At 34.2% G+C, this 17789-nt stretch overlaps 2 protein-coding genes across 3 annotated transcripts; both read left to right on the top strand.

Annotated features, from left to right (window-relative positions):
* The first annotated feature begins 314 nt into the window (after positions 1-314).
* Positions 315-2722, top strand: LOC115236099 (myb-like protein D). Of its 2 annotated transcripts, XM_029808298.1 has the most exons (3): positions 315-686; positions 771-2173; positions 2278-2439. In XM_029808298.1, the coding sequence occupies exons 1-3, from the start codon at positions 629-631 to the stop codon at positions 2299-2301; spliced, it is 1485 nt and encodes a 494-aa protein (XP_029664158.1). In that variant the 5' UTR covers positions 315-628; the 3' UTR covers positions 2302-2439. The 2 variants fall into 2 exon arrangements, with proteins under 2 accessions (XP_029664158.1, XP_029664157.1); XM_029808297.1 differs by having other exon boundaries at positions 771-2722.
* A 1932-nt stretch (positions 2723-4654) lies between these two features.
* LOC115236096 (neuroendocrine convertase 2) lies at positions 4655-16408 on the top strand. Its single transcript, XM_029808292.1, has 13 exons — positions 4655-5061; positions 5299-5867; positions 9995-10099; positions 10703-10970; positions 11421-11458; positions 12294-12370; positions 13375-13639; positions 13984-14196; positions 14431-14531; positions 14694-14927; positions 15193-15357; positions 15482-15599; positions 15660-16408. The coding sequence occupies exons 2-13, from the start codon at positions 5712-5714 to the stop codon at positions 15822-15824; spliced, it is 1905 nt and encodes a 634-aa protein (XP_029664152.1). The 5' UTR covers positions 4655-5061; positions 5299-5711; the 3' UTR covers positions 15825-16408.
* The last annotated feature ends 1381 nt before the right edge of the window (positions 16409-17789 follow it).

The raw sequence follows: 17789 nt of genomic DNA, 5'->3' as shown, positions 1-17789 counted from the left end.
ACGTGACGCTAGTGTACGACCTAGAAAAAGCGTTACACGAAAAATTGCAGCGTGGCGACTCTCATTCTTCTCTCTGCTAGAATTATACTCTCTCTCTCTCGGCTTTTTTCTAAACAAAGGTTAGGTAGGTTGCGCGATTTCCATTGGGCGCATTCAGGAGACAACCGTTGAGCATCGTCTTGTCAACACTCGACGTTGATTTGTTGGTTCTAGAAGTAAGAACTAATCACGTTCGATTGCTACTCAACAGTTATGTCTCCTGAACGCACCCATTACTATATTTGACAGCCAATCATGTGATAATGTGTAATACACTGTGTCGTCTGTGTACCTTGCTGGAAAACGCCCATTATAATTCAGTATCGCAACAACGTAATATCGAATACGGTCAAATGAAATAGATTCATTTCCGCTTCTTAAACTTATACAATCGATATTAATTGAATACTTATTCAAATGAATTTAATTATTATCAAGCTACACTTATTAACATTTATTAAAAAAAAGTTTTTGTCAGTCTTTGTGTCGCTCTACAGCGTAGGTTAGGACTGATGATCTAATATTGAACAAGAAATTTTGTTGCTGTGGAATTTAAAAATTATAAAACAGCTTTAGGAAAAAAAAATCGATGATGAGATGTGTAAGATTTCAAAGCGATAAAAGACCGCATTGGAATGCGAGAGAAGGTAATTTTGTAACCATTTCCTTTTGATTATATTAATCTCTAGTTATATTGTTAATATATATCAATGTGTATATGATTCATATAGTTGCAGAAAACGTGACGACGAATGAGAAAGTAGATAAGAATAATGACAACTCTTCTGAAAAATATGATGGATGTGCAATTTCCAATCATAGCACACCAGTTACAAGTAGACAAAATACGAACAATGTTGAAGAATTACAAGAGCCTGATCATTATCAAAGTCCAATTTTGCTTCCATGTACGCAAGAGGGTGGTAATGAGGTTGCGTGGGATTGGCATAGTTCTCTTAGGAAAACTCCTGAAAGTAGAAATAAAGAACAAAATGTCCATTGTGAGACGCCTAAAGGAACTAAGCTGTTGCACAAAAAAAGGAACTCGGATTCACCTTTGTTGTACAAGCCACTTAAAAGAAAGACCATTAATATGGAAAATATAGAAAACATTGGACAATTTGCAGCTGAGTTACAAGCATTAACCAAACAGATGAGTGTTATAAAACACAATGACCATGATCATTTAAATAATCAAGCCGAGAAAGAAGTGCCGATCTTAGAAGATACAAACTACAAAGAAGAAATGTCAACAAATGAAGATAACAAGCAGAAATCCATTGAAGAAGTCAATGACCATAACAATTTTATTAAGACAGAAAATTATGGTGATTTATTCGATGATTCGATAGATTATGATATGATTAGATGCACTCAAGAGATAGAAGAGAAATTAAATTCGATCGTGGACAAAGATAATTCTACACATTCAGAGCCAAGTGTCAAGAAAGAAGAATTGTCTCAAGCATCTCATACAAATAATGCATCCAATAAAAATACTATACAGTCTACTTCTAATGAAAATTTTAGAGAATTGTCAACTGAAAATAGCTTTCACAGAAGTACAAATAATAATAACACATTAAAGACATACTCAAAATTATCGTTGAAAAAGGATTCAGATTCTAGTATACATATTGCAAAACAGACAGATAAAAACTTGTATAAATCGTGTCTGAGCAACAACAATATGATACATTCCAATATCAGAGACCCATGTGACGACAAGAAATTATTAAAAAATAAAGTTACAAAATCATTTGATTTTCCTGATGACTCTTTTGATGATTGTTTAGCAGCCTGTATCGAGGAGGAAAAATTATTACCAGCAATGTTCGATTCTTTGGTTGATAGAAACGATACTATGAAATCTGAAGCTAGTTATGGACGTTTGACTCATGCGCCATTAAAATTGGAAGCCAACTCTTTTAAGTTTACATTGAAGGATGAAACGTCTAGCGCTAACTTGTCAGCAGATAAAAAGTTTTTTAAGAGCAAAAGTTTATCTGATCAATACATTAGTCAGAACACGATTACGAACACTAAAAATAAAGCAAACCCGATGAGACCCACATTACACCTGAACCCGACCAAAAGCTCGACGATAACGTATACAAGTGTCATGCGTGCCTCCGTAAGTACAAATCCGATTGTTACTAATGGCTGTAAAGTCGAGAATAGTGCAATTTCGTTAATGCGCGGCGCGGATCGAACGCATGGGTCCTATGATGTTAACAGGTGCACAGTAAAAGAAGATGGTGATCGTTTCGTTAGGCACCATTCCACTGGTAATATGAAAAACGATACGAAAGAAAGACTGTCAAAGACTGGTTCGCAGCCGGCTCAGTGTACTCCAGAAGAGATCGAAAGGAAGAGATTGCAGGCTTTAATGAGGCTCCAAGCGAAAAGAAAGCGGTACGCTGAAATGAAGATTACAAATAACATTAATAGGTGAAGAATAAGTGCCTTATCTTCTATTACCTACTTGTTATTTGAAAGTGATATTTTATACTTTCTTAACTACATATAATCCTGTATATTGTTTCGTCGACGAAACTATTCTCATCCTGTGATCGTCATTGTTATCATTATCGTCATATTCATCATAATCATCATTGTTATATTGTATAAAATATTTTTAAAAAGAAGTTGCACAAATATATTTATGATTATAACAATATAATTTATAATAATTGTATAAAATATACATTTGAGCTATACATATATACCTATATACTTGAAAAATTTCAAGGATATAATACATGTTTCTTCTCGAAAAACGTCTAAATTTTGTTCCTTAATGATTGCGCGATCGCGGTAGCAGTTTTTTTAGCGTCATTAATAGTTAGATCGAAAATTATGTTTTATATTATATTTTTAAATAGTTTATCTAAATTGTACAATTATAATTTAGATTATATAAATACAGATATGAATAAAAACAAAGTATTTTTTTTCCGAATAAAGAAAGAAAAGAATAAGTTTTTTTTATAACTTTAATTATTTTTTATGATAGAATGTTGAGTTTTTTATTTTGGCTACATGTATGATTTTGCTAACTTATAACCGATAATGGATCATTCTTTAAACATATAATCTGATATATCGAAACTGCGATATAAACGAATTATTTTAGAATTTTATGAAAATTTATTATAATTAAATTTTACGGTGTCACGGTGTGTGTGTGTGTGCGTGCGCGCGCGCGCGCGTGTGTGTGTGTGTGTGTATGTGTGATAGACGTATCGAACCAAAACTATATACTTACATTATGAAGTAAAAGTAAAAAATATACAATATAACATAGTTTTCAACGGAAAATATTTTATTTTTGAACACAAGAAAAAGAGTAATCATTTCCCATAATTTTTTAACGTAGAATACGAATAATTTTTAATTGTGTTTATTTAAAATTAAGAGTTTTTTAGATCGTTAAATATGAATCTGATATCAAAATTGACTAAATGTATACATTAGTTTTTGCAAAAAATCGAACATTTTAAATTTGACATCTGCCATATTAATTCCGCCATTTTTAATTTATTAATTGTGAAATCAAATTCGTATCCAGCGAATATTTTAATAAATTCTTAAGTTTGAATAAACCTGATTGAAAATTATTTGATAAATCCTGAATGATGAAATTTGCGACTTTTCCGCAATAGACTCTATATATATTTAACATTAAATATCTTATTAATCACAACTGACATAACATATATGTATATTCCTATTGAAGAGGTTGAAAGTTCTAATAATATACTTTGATTGGAACAAAACTTTTGCAATACGTTACATAGATATTGCCGTAGCTATAACAAGTTAAAATAGCCCATTTTCGCAACTTTAAGCAAGAATTTCGAAAATTATGATGTAGCAATTTAAAAGGAATCGTATTCAGCATTAAAAAGACTACGAGAAATGGTTATTTTCTTCCTTGCGTTTTTTTTTGTTGAATTATGTAATTGATCCTATATACATAATACATATGTATAGACATATACTCCGATAGCACAGAGATTGTGTGTCTGTGTGTGTGTGTGTGTTGAAATGTGTGCCATTTTATTGGTAATACATATAGTGTTTAGCTTTTTTATGCTTAACCATTCTCTTTTATGTTTGCGAGGCTCGATTATTAGATTCATTTATGAGAATTTTTACAATATGTCTATATATATATATATATATAGGCAAAAAGTAATTACGTTGGTGCTATATATATATATATATATATATATATTAAGTTTTATATTTTCTTCTCTTATTATCTATTTTATTTTCTCTCTGATTGTGAGAGATAAGTTTTTCACTTCATCCGGATATATATGTTTTGTATATTATTAATTTTAACAAGTGACATATCCAGATGTATAATATATATACTGTACTATAATATATATATTGTAATCTCTCTTGTAGCTAATTTGTCATTTTTATTAAAACTTTTTCAGGATGTGTTTACTAAATAACACATAGGATGTAATATTTATATACGCGAGGAGAAATACAATTATTTAGGAAACTCGTGGAAAGATAAAAGCTTTGTAATATAACTTTTTCAAATCTCTAAAATTTTATAATATATGTAAATATATACATAAGAACAAAAAATAAAATTTTGTGTAATATATATGTATATATAATATATAAAATTATATTTTTTAAACGTAACACTGTGTATTCAACCTTTTCACAAGATGTTAGTTTTCCAAAGTTATAGATAAAATAGCGCGTTTTTGAAAAATTAAAGAAAAATCTATATAGCCGCTATTTATCGTTGATTATCGTTCAAATGGATCGTTGTCCAGCTTTTCTCGTAAAACACCAAGTTGTCAGGCCGATATATATATATTATATTATACACTTAGGCGATTATCCTTGAGATTCGCGCATGCGCTACTGTCAAATTTGTCGTACGCGACGTCACTTTAATCAATATATCGGATGACGTCACACAAAGGGTTTTCACCTGCCCGCTCCGTTGTTCTACGCGACACGGCTACACACTTCGAATCTCTTTTCGTACGCTACTTTTTTTCGACAGTTACATTCTTCATTCTCTCGATCTTTATTCGAATAACGTACGCGTGACAATAATATTCTTATCTACAAAAAAATTTACGAAGAAAGAGAGAAGGCCTTCCTCCTCGTGTGTTCGTGGATATTTCTTTCTCGGGAAAACTTGCGCGCGCGTCTACGCGTTACAAATATCAGTTCTCTTTTTTCTATTTTTTTACGTGTGATATTCGCATTATCTAGATTCTCTGTTCATCATGAGCGGTATGGATTCAATGGCTTCTGTTATACGTCTACTGTCATACTGTCACGCGTTCTTCCCCCTCGTCTTCGGCGAATCTGCCGCGTTGTAGCGTCGAGGAACTACGTTTCCCATCATCGGCGATCGTCGTCGTAGAAAGGGAGCATTTATTTTATTCGAAACCCTTCGTCGATCCGCGTCGTCCGCGCCATCCGTGAGCCAACTGCCACCTCCGCCACCGTCGACGCCGACGCCGACGCCGACGCCTCCACCGCCGCCGCCACCACCGCCACGGAGATCATAGTACTGTCGCGTACCCTCGAGTAACCGAGTAAGTCGAGCGTAGTCCAGTATTCCCGAATCCGCGAATGCGAAGTACGACCTGGACGTATTTCGCCGGCCGCCTCTCGTCACGATGCTACCACTCGCGGTGATCGCGCTCTTCCTCCTCGCCGGCATGACGACCTCCGAAGTCTTTACCAACTCGTTCCTGGTAAGGATGCGGCAGCCAGCGGAGAAGCATGTAGCCGATCATGTAGCACTGAGGAATGGCTTCGTCAATCTAGGATCGGTGAGTGACTACAGTGTCTACTATTTATTCGAGTCCGCTAGAAAAGCGCCGATTTCGATGGCTGTTGGAGAGGAAAAAAAATGAATGACATTATTACTCGATTATAGAGCATACGTTTCATCGAATTTCTAATACGTTTGTTTCTTTTAATTGCATTGTTATTCAATTTTCCATTTTTTTTTTCTTTCAACGCGTCTATAAATTGTTTATTATTTTAAGTACATATTTGTATTACAATTATATATATTGTTTTAATTATATATGTATGTATTATTATTTTAATTATATATTATTTTTAAAGAAATATATCTTTTTATTATTATCGACAAGCTCGGAGTGCCACGCACCGAACGAAATAATCGCGCATCCGAGGCGCGGAGGACCAGGTGAATATAAGAACGCGTAACGATCGGATCGCAGTGACCAGCAACATATTTTATCGAGCTACTTTTCCGCATTCAACGTCACGACAGTTTGACACGTGAACGTTTTCGATTCAGGTAGTGCCGTTTATTCAGAGAAATTGTACTCCCCCATTATATATCTGAACTTTGCCGTCTATTAATAATAGATCTCCATTACACAGACTATTGTGTGAACTAGATTCTTCAATAAATATCCCCTTTACATGCTCGATTTGCAGATATCTATGACAGACGCAAATGTTATAATATTTTCGTCAGCTTTAGTAATGATATCAACAATGTTTTTATTATTTAGGTCTGATTTATTATCGATATATGCAAAAACGACGTAGAGAATAGGACAGATATCTTTTTTGTAACATACCACATTTGTAAAATCTTTGATTTCATCGCGCAGCGCGCCCAATTAACAGATTTGCTCTGTATTTCCAGTTTTTTTTTTAGTGTTATTCGACAGATGTAACCTTTTCGATAGAACGACAGAACCTTTATTGGCATCTCGTGTCAATTGATACAGTTGTACTATTTCACTAGTTTTCCTTGCTTTTTTCTAGAAACCTCAAAAATTAATATTACAATAAATAAATATATACATATATATATATATATCAAAATAAATAAATAGTTTTTCCCAATGAATTTTATAATTTTTATAATTATTCACAGAGAAAGAAAGAGAAAGAAAATAATATGTCAATTATCACTAATATTATTTACGCATATGTATATTGTTTAAAAATAATGCGCATATGTTTCTTAAACTTTCTAATTGTTGATTTTTTAATCGCTAATGCCGTATATTTAGGTTTAGCGAAAATTCTAGAGATATTCGCAGTTGATTAACTTTTAAATACGTAAAGTGTTTTTGTGTGCTCATAATGTTATTTCTCTTCGATAAAATGAATAAATCCGGCAAATGTGTCGCGCGCACTGCAATGCATCTTTAAATATTTAAACAATTTTATTTGCAAAGTTGTTTTGCACGTGTACCTCGCTATTAAAGAATTAAACGTTTCGAAAATTAATCTCTGGCGGTGCGCCACGCGTCAGATTTAGCGCCACGTCTGTCTATGCGTTGACTCACTCCACTGAATGTGAAAACAGCACCGCGATTAAGCTAACAATAAGAAAAAACGAAGAGCGCGAAATATTCTTCTCCGGAATATTTTACTTCGCAAAAGATGAATCGAAACTTGAACGAAATCATTTACGCAGGTTGTGTTCTTTGTTTCGCTTGCGTTCAGCCAACATCTCTGTTTATGAACAGCAGAAACAAGAGAATTTAATTAAATACTAAACTTGAAGAGAATTTAAGCTACACGTAAAGTTTGTCAATAATCAAAAGAGGAATGCAGGCGTTGGTTAAAGGATATTTATCTGATCATTGTTTATATAGAAAGTTGGCAAGTTGCTTCTTTTACAAGTCGTCGAATAGAAAATTTTTTTAATTGGGACTGTCATTTTATGCGACTGAAACTAATCTTCTCAGGTTCCTATGTATATCGCGCAAAATTGTCGGTACATAAATAAAAAAAGATAAAAAGAAAATTGACTAAAATCTTTTATAATATAATTATGGATTGAAAATATTAACAAGGGTAATTTATTAATTGTGCTAATCTAAAAGCTAATCAATACATAAATCAATGGTTAACGCGAGCTGCCACTGGCCAAGTTTGATTAAACTGAGATAGCCTAGTCTTTCGAGACGAGGCGTAAGGCTACTATGAGATCAATACTCGAGAAAATGATGAGATTGGTCTTAAAAATCACAGCACGCAAGAAACTCGAGACAAATATACGGAGTAGAAAGTTATTGATGGTATAATCAAGAAGATGAAAATTTTAAACGATAAAGTATTGCGAAAATATGGGATTATATTTTTTTAAAAGCTTCTCTTTTTTTATTCTTCTCCAAATTAATTTTGGAAATTGATCATATATCATTTTTAAGGACCTAAATAACTTTTTACCATTTTGTGACTTCTAAATCTAACATATTTAAATAGCGGCTATTAAGGTATAACAAAAACATGTAATATTTAAATTGCAAAAAAAAGAGCTATTTGTATAATATAACAAAATCATTTCTGATTCATCGATTTATGGCATATACAGTATCATTAAAAGTTATACAAGTTTATAATGTATTGCTAGATACTTATTGCTAATTTTTCACTTTACAATTTCGATTTTCTCCAAAGCGCAGTTTTGCGTAGACAGATTTTATTTTCTTTTATTCAATTCCTTTTATATGTAGTTTCACTAGTTTTATATAGTTTAACCGCAATAAATTGAATAAGCGAGATACAATTTTGCCAATGTAAAGGAAATTGATATCCCGTAAGCGTTATTTATCGGCGTAGTAACGTAGTTTCTTCCGATTAAAACTGTTTCCTGCCCGTCTCGTACGATTAACTACCATGGGACATGAGGCTAAATTATCGGCGATCGATCGCCTCCATTGCGACGCGATTAATTTTGCCATACATTGGCAGTGACTGATTTTATCTTGGATAACAGGGTAGCAGCTAATGCGATAGATTAAAAGATCTTCCTGTCATTTAACAAGAATTATCGGATCGGTTGTTTTTCTTCGTTTTGCAAATTATATCGCGAACATGACAGTTAATTTTGTAGATGAAAAGAAATAACAAGAAATATGCGTATTCAAATATCTGTGAACCAAAGAACCAGTGAAAAAACCGAGAAAAGCTATTTGAGAAAAAAAGACGCAGGTTTGATCTTTCTTTCTCACTGTTTTTTTTTTCTTACTGTTTTTTTTTTTCAATGTGACAATCATAGTTATCGGGGACGATAAGCCGCAACGAGAATTTACGTAAATGACTCTCATATCAAGAGAATCCTCATTATTCGCAATGAGTCAGAAAATTAATTATTTTATCTCAATAACATTCGGTATTTACCAATGTGGGCGTATCGAGAAAATCGGGATTAACTCTCGAATGGCGTGATAATTGTGCACACAATGCCTGGGTAAATTTTAACCCATAGAGCAATTTTTTTTCCCCGAATAAGATTTTTCTTATTAGATTTTATTTTTATTACACGTAAAACGTATATAAAATACAAACAGCTTTTTTTTTTTTTTAAATGTTGTTTGAATACAATGATTGAAGGAAAAAGAAATATGTTTTAAAGAGAAATCTCTCCCTCTGTTTTTAAAATAAAAAAATAGCTCTTGTTTATCGTAATTCTGTGAAAACGAATATTTGTGAAAATGAAATATTTGTCTCGATTGTATCTCTCTCGTGTGTGCGTGTGTGTAAGCTTTATAAAGTAATTTTGAGATATGGGTCATATGATGACCCGGCGGCAGAGAGTTAAAGATATATCGCTCATCGGTTTTTAGTCTATATATTGATAAAAATTCCGCTTTTTCAGAGATTGCTCCTCTTTCTCGTTTTCACTTTTTTTTTTATATGTGCTTTTCTCCTCTCTATTTTTACAGAGAGATATTCAGTCTACTTTATCTATTCCTTTATTCCGCATTCTATGCTGTCATCATTTTTCTATTATTTTTGAGAATTAATATGCCAGTTATTATTATATTTGCATCGAAACTCGAGAGATAAAATATTTTTATTCTTTTCCGAATTGAGGTAAAATTTCAACATCGCGAAAACAAGACAAAAGAAAGGAAAATAAGATTTCCGTTTCAAACTATGCTCTCTGTTAAAGGTTTTGGGCAGTCAGACGGAGTATCATTTCGTACATAGAGCTTTACCTCATGTACGAAGCAAACGATCTGTGCCACACACGCGAAGATTAAAGGTCGACCCTTTGGTAAGTTGATATCTTCCTCGCGAGATCTATGCGATGATCGTCATTACACGGATTATACAAGGAAAATTATCATTAATTAAAACGTTAATTCAAAAAATTAAGATTCCAGTTCCGCAGTTTTTCATTTTGGACAAAAATGGAACTTGAAAATTTTAATAGGGCAAGAATATATTCATATCTCCTCAAAACCATGCAACTTTTGTCTGAAATATTTTTTGATGTCTCACTTCGTTTCCGAAAAATATGCCCGCGTCACTATAAATGCCTCACCCTGTATAAAAATACTGGTACTTCTAAAGCCCGCTCGTTAAACGAAAGATATATAATTTATGACAAAATCCTAAAAACAAAATTTTATTTAGAATTTTATGCGTAATGTATAATATACAGAAATATTTGAAGAATATATACGCACGTACAAATTATGTGTCAGTGTACGCACATATATATTAGGATATGCGGCCTATTAAAATTATAAATATAGAAAATTCTACCTTTATGAATTTTTATGACGGATTATACATTTTTATTTAAAAAACGAACTTTTAAAAGAGAAAAGAACAGATAGATACGAAAGTCATTAAAAATACAATAATAACTCAGGTGGCCACGGCGATACAGCAGGCTGGTTTCAAGAGAGTGAAAAGGGGCTATAAACCTCTGAGCGTAGACAACCTTATACCATTGTACGAAATTAAGAATCCGACGAATCTCGGAAGCAAAGATCCGACGGATCCCTTCTTCAAACATCAGTGGTATTTGAAAAATGTCGGACAGAATGGCGGTAAACCGAAGCTGGATCTGAATGTCGAGGCTGCGTGGGCTCAGGGTATCACGGGAAAAAATGTGACGACTGCCATCATGGACGATGGTACGTAAACAGGATATTTTTCGGTTTTTTTTTCGGATAAACGAGACCTCTCAGCCGGAGTTATTTCGACGTCAAAACAGCGTTAAATTACACACGCTTGAATGCAAGTTTGCGAACCAGCGGCTGTTTGAATCGATATTGCTGAGGGACGAGTTATGCAACACTCTCTCATTTTACCGAGAAACGAGATATATATTCATCCAACTCGTCTGCGCGTAAAAGCAGTCGACAAAAAATACAATAAGATCGTCGTAACCGAGTTCTTTTAATGATTTGACTTTTCCTTAACAAAAGAACGAATTTGCCAGTTTGCTTTCTTTTTTTGAGGAGCTTTTGTGTTTCGTTGCATTGCGTACGATGCACGTGACAGCGCATAAAGATCTCCTCTTGTCACCGCTACGTAATGCATCCGTAACATATGTACGCACTAACTACAACGTTTTATTGCAGGTGTCGATTATGTGCATCCGGATCTCAAATATAATTATGTAAGTGTTCTTACTCATCCTGGTAATAAGCTGGTATCAAAAAAAAATTGTTATGTTTGTATTTTAAATAAAGTCAAGAGATCAGGGTTTTAAAAAAGTTGTGTTTAAACCAACAGTGAGAGGTCATTTCGATTGATAAAAAATTTGACTCTGATATTATAATTTTGTTTCTAATTTTATTTGACAAAAACGACCAATCTTTTGCACCAATCTAACTAATTGCATATTAATTTAACAATTATTATAACGGTGACGAAAAAAAAATTGAAAAAAAATTTATATGAAAATGCACATTAAAATGCAGAACTAAAATGTCTGTCAGTAGTATTTTTTCTGTTTAAATCTGCAAGTTTAATTCAATATTGATAGCATTTACGTCATAACTAGAGAGAGAGAGAGAGAGAGAGAGAGAGAGAGAGAGAGAAAGAATTTCAAATATTCCTTTCGTAATTTCGCACAGATGCCATTCTCGGCGCAGCTTACATGCAAACATGTTGAGAATTCAAAATCAGAGAACGATAGAACCGCGAGTCGAGCGGACAAAAATTAGTAATTGCTTATGGTATTCGAGAGAAAAAAAAAGTTTGGTTATCCGTCTTTTTGTAGCAGTTGGCGTTTAAATTTATGTAATGAATTTTATGCAAAACTTAATATCAAAGTAATTTTTCATTGCACAGTTTTCATAATTCATATTAATAGAATGAATTTTGTGATTGGGTTGATTCTTAATTTAAACGGTGAGACTACACAATTTTGCGGATTCTAAATAAGCAATTACTTGGTTACAAATTAGCGATCATGAATCATTGATGTCGATGCCCCCGTTCGGTTTCAGAACGCTAAGGCTTCTTACGACTTCAGCAGTAACGATCCTTATCCGTACCCGAGATACACCGACGACTGGTTTAACAGGTAAAACCGTAAAAAAAATTGAATCAGAAAAATTTATCAAACAAAATGGATAATCGAGTCGATGAGTAGGGTTGCCACCCGTACTTTAAAATAAAGTATTGTACGTTATTTTGGACGTACATACTTTATATTTTGTAAAGCAATAAAGTACGCTAAAATACTTTATTTTACGAATACTAAGTTTTCATTAACACGTTCACGGCGGATGTCACCGTGTCACGTATATGTGATTTATTACTATGAGCGCATTCCGTTTCACGCATTGAGCGCATAGATCGCCTGGAAATCTATAGTTCACGTAACATATATTAGAGGAACAAAGCTTCTCTAAATTTAATTAAAAATGAGTTGTTGATATATTTAAATTTACATATCGGTTGTAAAGACGCTGTAGAAATCTCTAAAAAAGACAAACACTTATTAGATATTGCTAAAAGTAATAAAAAATATGTATAGAAAAATAAATAATATAAAAAATATATGTACTTTTTTTTATTTAACGTACTTTTTTTTCGTTCTCAAAGGCGTTACATACGTTATTTGTTTTTAAAAAAGGTGGCAACCCTATCGATGAGTGAAAATTAAACGAATGCAAGGTAAAAATAGAAGAAGCGTTTGTTTAAAAGAAATTTACAAAACCGGAAATGCAGAGAAAAGTTAATTAAATTAGACGAAATTATTTATTCACAAGTAAATAGTAAAAAAAAAATCAAACGTGAAAAAAATTGAAATTAAATTAAACGAGATTATTTGTTTAAAAGTGCACAATAAAAAAAATCGAATATGGAGGAAAGTTAATTGAATTAAAATGTGAAATAGATAAACGATGAGTCGTATGAGAGAAAGTAAAACAATTGCTTTTAATGTAAGGTAGAAACAAAAGCGTTTGTTATAAAAGATAAAACAAAAGCACGTCCTACATTTCGTGAAATTGCATCATCACTCGCGTAATGATCGGAATGTGAGTAAAAATAATTTTTTTTCACGACGTACTTTTATCAAAGCCATGGTACGAGATGCGCCGGGGAGGTTGCGGCTGCGCGCGATAACGAAGTTTGCGGCGTCGGGGTGGCGTACGATTCCAAGATCGCCGGGATCCGGATGCTGGATCAACCCTACATGACCGATTTGATCGAGGCGAACAGTATGGGCCACGAACCCGATCTCATTGATATCTATAGCGCCTCCTGGGGACCCACGGACGACGGGAAAACGGTGGACGGACCGCGAAACGCGACCATGAGAGCCATTGTACGCGGCGTTAATGAGGTACACATTGTCTAATTACTCGTGCATGAAAAGTACATTCGCGCGATGGAATTATTAATACAACTGGTATGTTTAGCAACAAAATTATTATTGAATCAGCGAGGAAAGCTTTATTGTTTTAAGAAGCGGAAAAAGAAATAGAGAAAAAAATGTATTGAAACAGAGGCAATAATTTTAACTTTATTTGCCGATCCATTATTTGCAAGAAGAAAAAACAAACCCATTAAAAATGTCGTAATACCGGTATTCAAAAAATTTAAAAAATTATTTTATTGTTAAATACGTATATATTGAAAAGGATTTTGCCGTTGGGATGATTGTTTCATATCGCGTATACTTATCAGGGCAGGAACGGTCTGGGTAATATTTATGTCTGGGCTTCCGGGGATGGCGGAGAGGAGGATGATTGTAATTGCGATGGATACGCCGCTAGTATGTGGACTATCAGTATCAACAGTGCCATTAATGACGGTCAGAATGCCCACTACGACGAGAGCTGTTCTAGTACCTTAGCTTCTACTTTTAGCAACGGTGCCAAGGATCCTAACACAGGAGTGGTAAGCAGCCTTTTTGGATTAGAGAGAAAATTAGCTACATTTCTTTCTTGGAGCGATTTTGTTCAAGAAGAAACACGTTGCATTTAATGTATTAAATATATTCAAAGAAAAAGATTACTCTCGGACAAAGAAAGACGTTTCATTTAGCGATGTTTTTCTCTTCTACGTAGAATTATCTCTAAAAAAACGGGATGAGTAAATATGTTTTTTATTTACTATATGTTCTTCTCATAGGCTACTACAGATCTGTATGGAAAATGCACGACGGCTCATAGTGGGACGTCCGCCGCTGCACCGGAAGCTGCGGGGGTGTTCGCGCTAGCTCTCGAAGCCAAGTAAGTGTATTCTATTTTCGTTTCAATGTCAGAAACATACGTAAATTTTAAAATGCATAAAAATTTTAAGCGTCATATTGATGCTTATAGAGAGAGTTGGATCAATAAAAAAAATTCTTCCATTACAATTCCATGCGTCAACTTAAGAGCTTTCATTTCTAGCTCGCAATTAACCTGGAGAGATATTCAGCACCTGACCGTCCTAACTTCAAAAAGGAATTCTCTGTTTGACGCGAAGAACAGATTTCATTGGACCATGAACGGCGTTGGGCTCGAGTTCAATCATCTTTTCGGATATGGCGTTTTGGATGCGGGCGCTATGGTGGCGCTGGCTAAAAAGTGGAAGACGGTACCACCGAGATATCACTGCGAAGCTGGATCTATGATGGAAACGCAGTGAGTAGCCGTCTCAGATCAACGATTAATGAGATTGAGAATCTATCGCAATCTGCGATATCAATTTTAATAATTTTTTCATTACAATTCCACGTTGCAGTTATGAGAATTTTCATTTTTAAACTATAATATATATATTTTCATAATATATATAATTTCTATATATATACAATATTTTCTAGACAATCTAGAGAATAGATTTTTCTTAAGAAGTATCTGAATCCGAATCGTCGGTCCATCTTTCTCGAGCTGTTTGATTTTCTAGGCAAGTCACGAGCGACCGATCCATCCTCGTGAAGATTAAGACCGATGCATGTGCCGGAACGGAATACGCTGTCAATTATTTGGAACACGTGCAAGCCGTCATTACCGTAAATGCAACTCGGCGCGGTGATCTCGAACTGTTTCTTACGTCTCCGATGGGTACGAGGTACGCAATAAATTTTTAATCTTTCTCTTCTATCTTTTTCCTAATAAATTTCTCTTTTCCTTTTTTTAATTCAATCGGGCCGACCGATTATAAATAAATAAAAAGATATCCGTAATATTTTCAGATCTATGATCCTAAGTCGTAGAGTGAACGATGACGATCACAGGGACGGATTTACAAAGTGGCCGTTCATGACAACGCATACGTGGGGCGAGTATCCTCAGGGAACTTGGATGCTAGAGGTAAATTTTGCGGGCATGTGATTTGCGCGAAAACAAAGGCTGAACATTGAAATCTTTTAGGTAAGTTTCAACACGCAGAAACCCCAACACGGATGGCTGAAGGAATGGACGTTGATGCTCCACGGTACCAGGGAACCACCATACACGGCATTATCAACTGCGGATCCTCACTCGAAATTAGCGATTGTCAAAAAGGCCCATGAGGAGCGACTGAGCGCAATCTAATGACATTGACGACGGTCCAACGCGATTATCGCCGATTCAGGCGACGAAAATGGGAATATTCCGATCGAAAGATGTTTACGCGAGCGCTCCCCTTTCCGCTTTTCTAATTTCGCGTCGCGCGGCTGAATTAACAAATATATTCCGATCCAGTTGCGCGACGACCGCATCACCCGTGCCAATCTCCATCGTCATTCGTTATTTTACAACAGGCTGTCACCTATTCGTATCGAGATCGTTGAAGAGAAGTAGATTCACTCTTTACTGGAATCGCGTTTGTCTAAGTACGGTGTCAACAATAATTACATATCATGTCGTTTATATCCAAACTTACATTATTAAGAATGTAGATTTCTATATCGAATGTTTTTTTTAAACGCTCCTCTACCGAGAAAAAGATTAACCTATTATCACTCAGCGATCCAGTTGAAAAACAGTTTTGTTTGCATCCTTCTGAAAAATTCTGATAAAATATGCGAGATATATATTCCGCTTACAAAATTAGATACGATTATTTTAATCTCGATGCATCTTTTACGATTTTTCAAACTCTTTGTTCTATCTAATCAGATACTAAGCAGAAAAAATCAGAAAGAAATTAATTTGCGTACATATGTAATGAGCTAAAATCTTTGTTAAGATGTTTTAATTTCGCTATTATTGGATATTTACAATTATACTTATTATTTATCCATTTTTATCCATTTTTATTATTATTATTATTATTATTATTACAAAGTTCAGACAAAAGAAATATGTGAGAAGTATCATTTTGTTAAAATTGTGTCCGCGTTGACAGCTTTCCGAAGAGTTCTCAAGTCGACGATCAAAACTAGATGATTTGGGGGAACAACAAGGAGAAGACCGATGAGGCGGTAAAACTCGAGGCATTAACTTTAACGGGACGTTATCGAATCGACAACGCCTGCGAAAGAATATCCCGGGAACAAGAGTTTCGTGTCGATCATTGTCGTCCTCGCGAACTATGATCTCGAAGGACCGATTATTCGCAAAATGTATACTTTTTAACGGCATCGTAATAATATCTTAAATGCGCCAATGGCAATGTTTTTTTTCCCCTTTTATTTTTTGTATCACCACTTCATCAAAACTCTGCATTCGAAACTCGAATGAATGTTTAGGATAGAGAAATGTCATCTTACGGATTTTTTCCTCTGAATATCACCTGAATGACAAAGATCGCCCCGCTGCCGATGCTTAAGGCTTAAATATCGATGCTTCATAAAGAGTATTCATTTGATTTGACTCTGTCTCTGATGTGTGCTTAAGAGAAAAAGAGAGAGAGAGAGAGAGAGAGAGAGAGAGAGAGAGAGAGAGAATCTAATATCTTGATTTGTTCGCTCATTTAACTTAAAGCGAGCGACGAAGAGAGATACGCGAGGACGTCCGTGACGAACACGAGAACGCGAAATACGGATGCTACAGAATCCGCATGTGTAGATGATGTACTTTAGAAATCGTAGCGGACAGAGAGTTTGAACATTACATTAAATTATATAAATATAAATGCATATATATATATATATATATATAACTAAAATATGCGTATATGTATATGTGTGTATAGGAAGGATATCCCTGTCGCTGGTCGCATTATTAAGCGACAGATTTCTTGAACAATTTTTTGAAACGAAAATTCTAATGCGAAAGAACGTCGAGACTTTCTGAAATTTTTAAGATGACAAACGATTATAAAGTTAAGCGATTACAGTGGCTAAAGTTCGAATTAACTTTAATCGCTTCTCATTCGAGAAGGTATTGTAGCTCTGACATTTTTTTCGTACATCTTCGTTTCTCCAAATTATCTAAGGATTCCGCCGAGTTAATGTATATGTTATATACAGAGCGAGACACTTAATCTTTATGATGTAGATTATTTCTCCGTTCAAGACATTTTTCGATGATTGCGGGTGTAATAGAAATAATCCAAGTCATAAAAGTTAAAAT

This window comes from Formica exsecta, unplaced genomic scaffold (assembly GCF_003651465.1).
Source record: "Formica exsecta isolate Colony F162 unplaced genomic scaffold, ASM365146v1 scaffold2449, whole genome shotgun sequence".
Taxonomy (NCBI): domain Eukaryota; kingdom Metazoa; phylum Arthropoda; class Insecta; order Hymenoptera; family Formicidae; genus Formica; species Formica exsecta.
Note: the sequence above shows the minus strand (reverse complement) of the source record. Positions and strands in the feature narration are given on the sequence as shown.

Excerpts from the sequence above, each read along its gene's own strand:
- LOC115236096 (XM_029808292.1), top strand. The coding sequence starts at position 5,712 with ATGCTACCACTCGCGGTGATCGCGCTCTTCCTCCTCGCCGGCATGACG. Across the intron at positions 12,371-13,374 it reads ACCGACGACTGGTTTAACAG|CCATGGTACGAGATGCGCCG; the intron begins GTAAAACCGTAA and ends CTTTTATCAAAG. Across the intron at positions 14,197-14,430 it reads AGGATCCTAACACAGGAGTG|GCTACTACAGATCTGTATGG; the intron begins GTAAGCAGCCTT and ends TTCTTCTCATAG.
- LOC115236099 (XM_029808297.1), top strand. The coding sequence starts at position 629 with ATGATGAGATGTGTAAGATTTCAAAGCGATAAAAGACCGCATTGGAAT. Across the intron at positions 687-770 it reads GCATTGGAATGCGAGAGAAG|TTGCAGAAAACGTGACGACG; the intron begins GTAATTTTGTAA and ends TGATTCATATAG.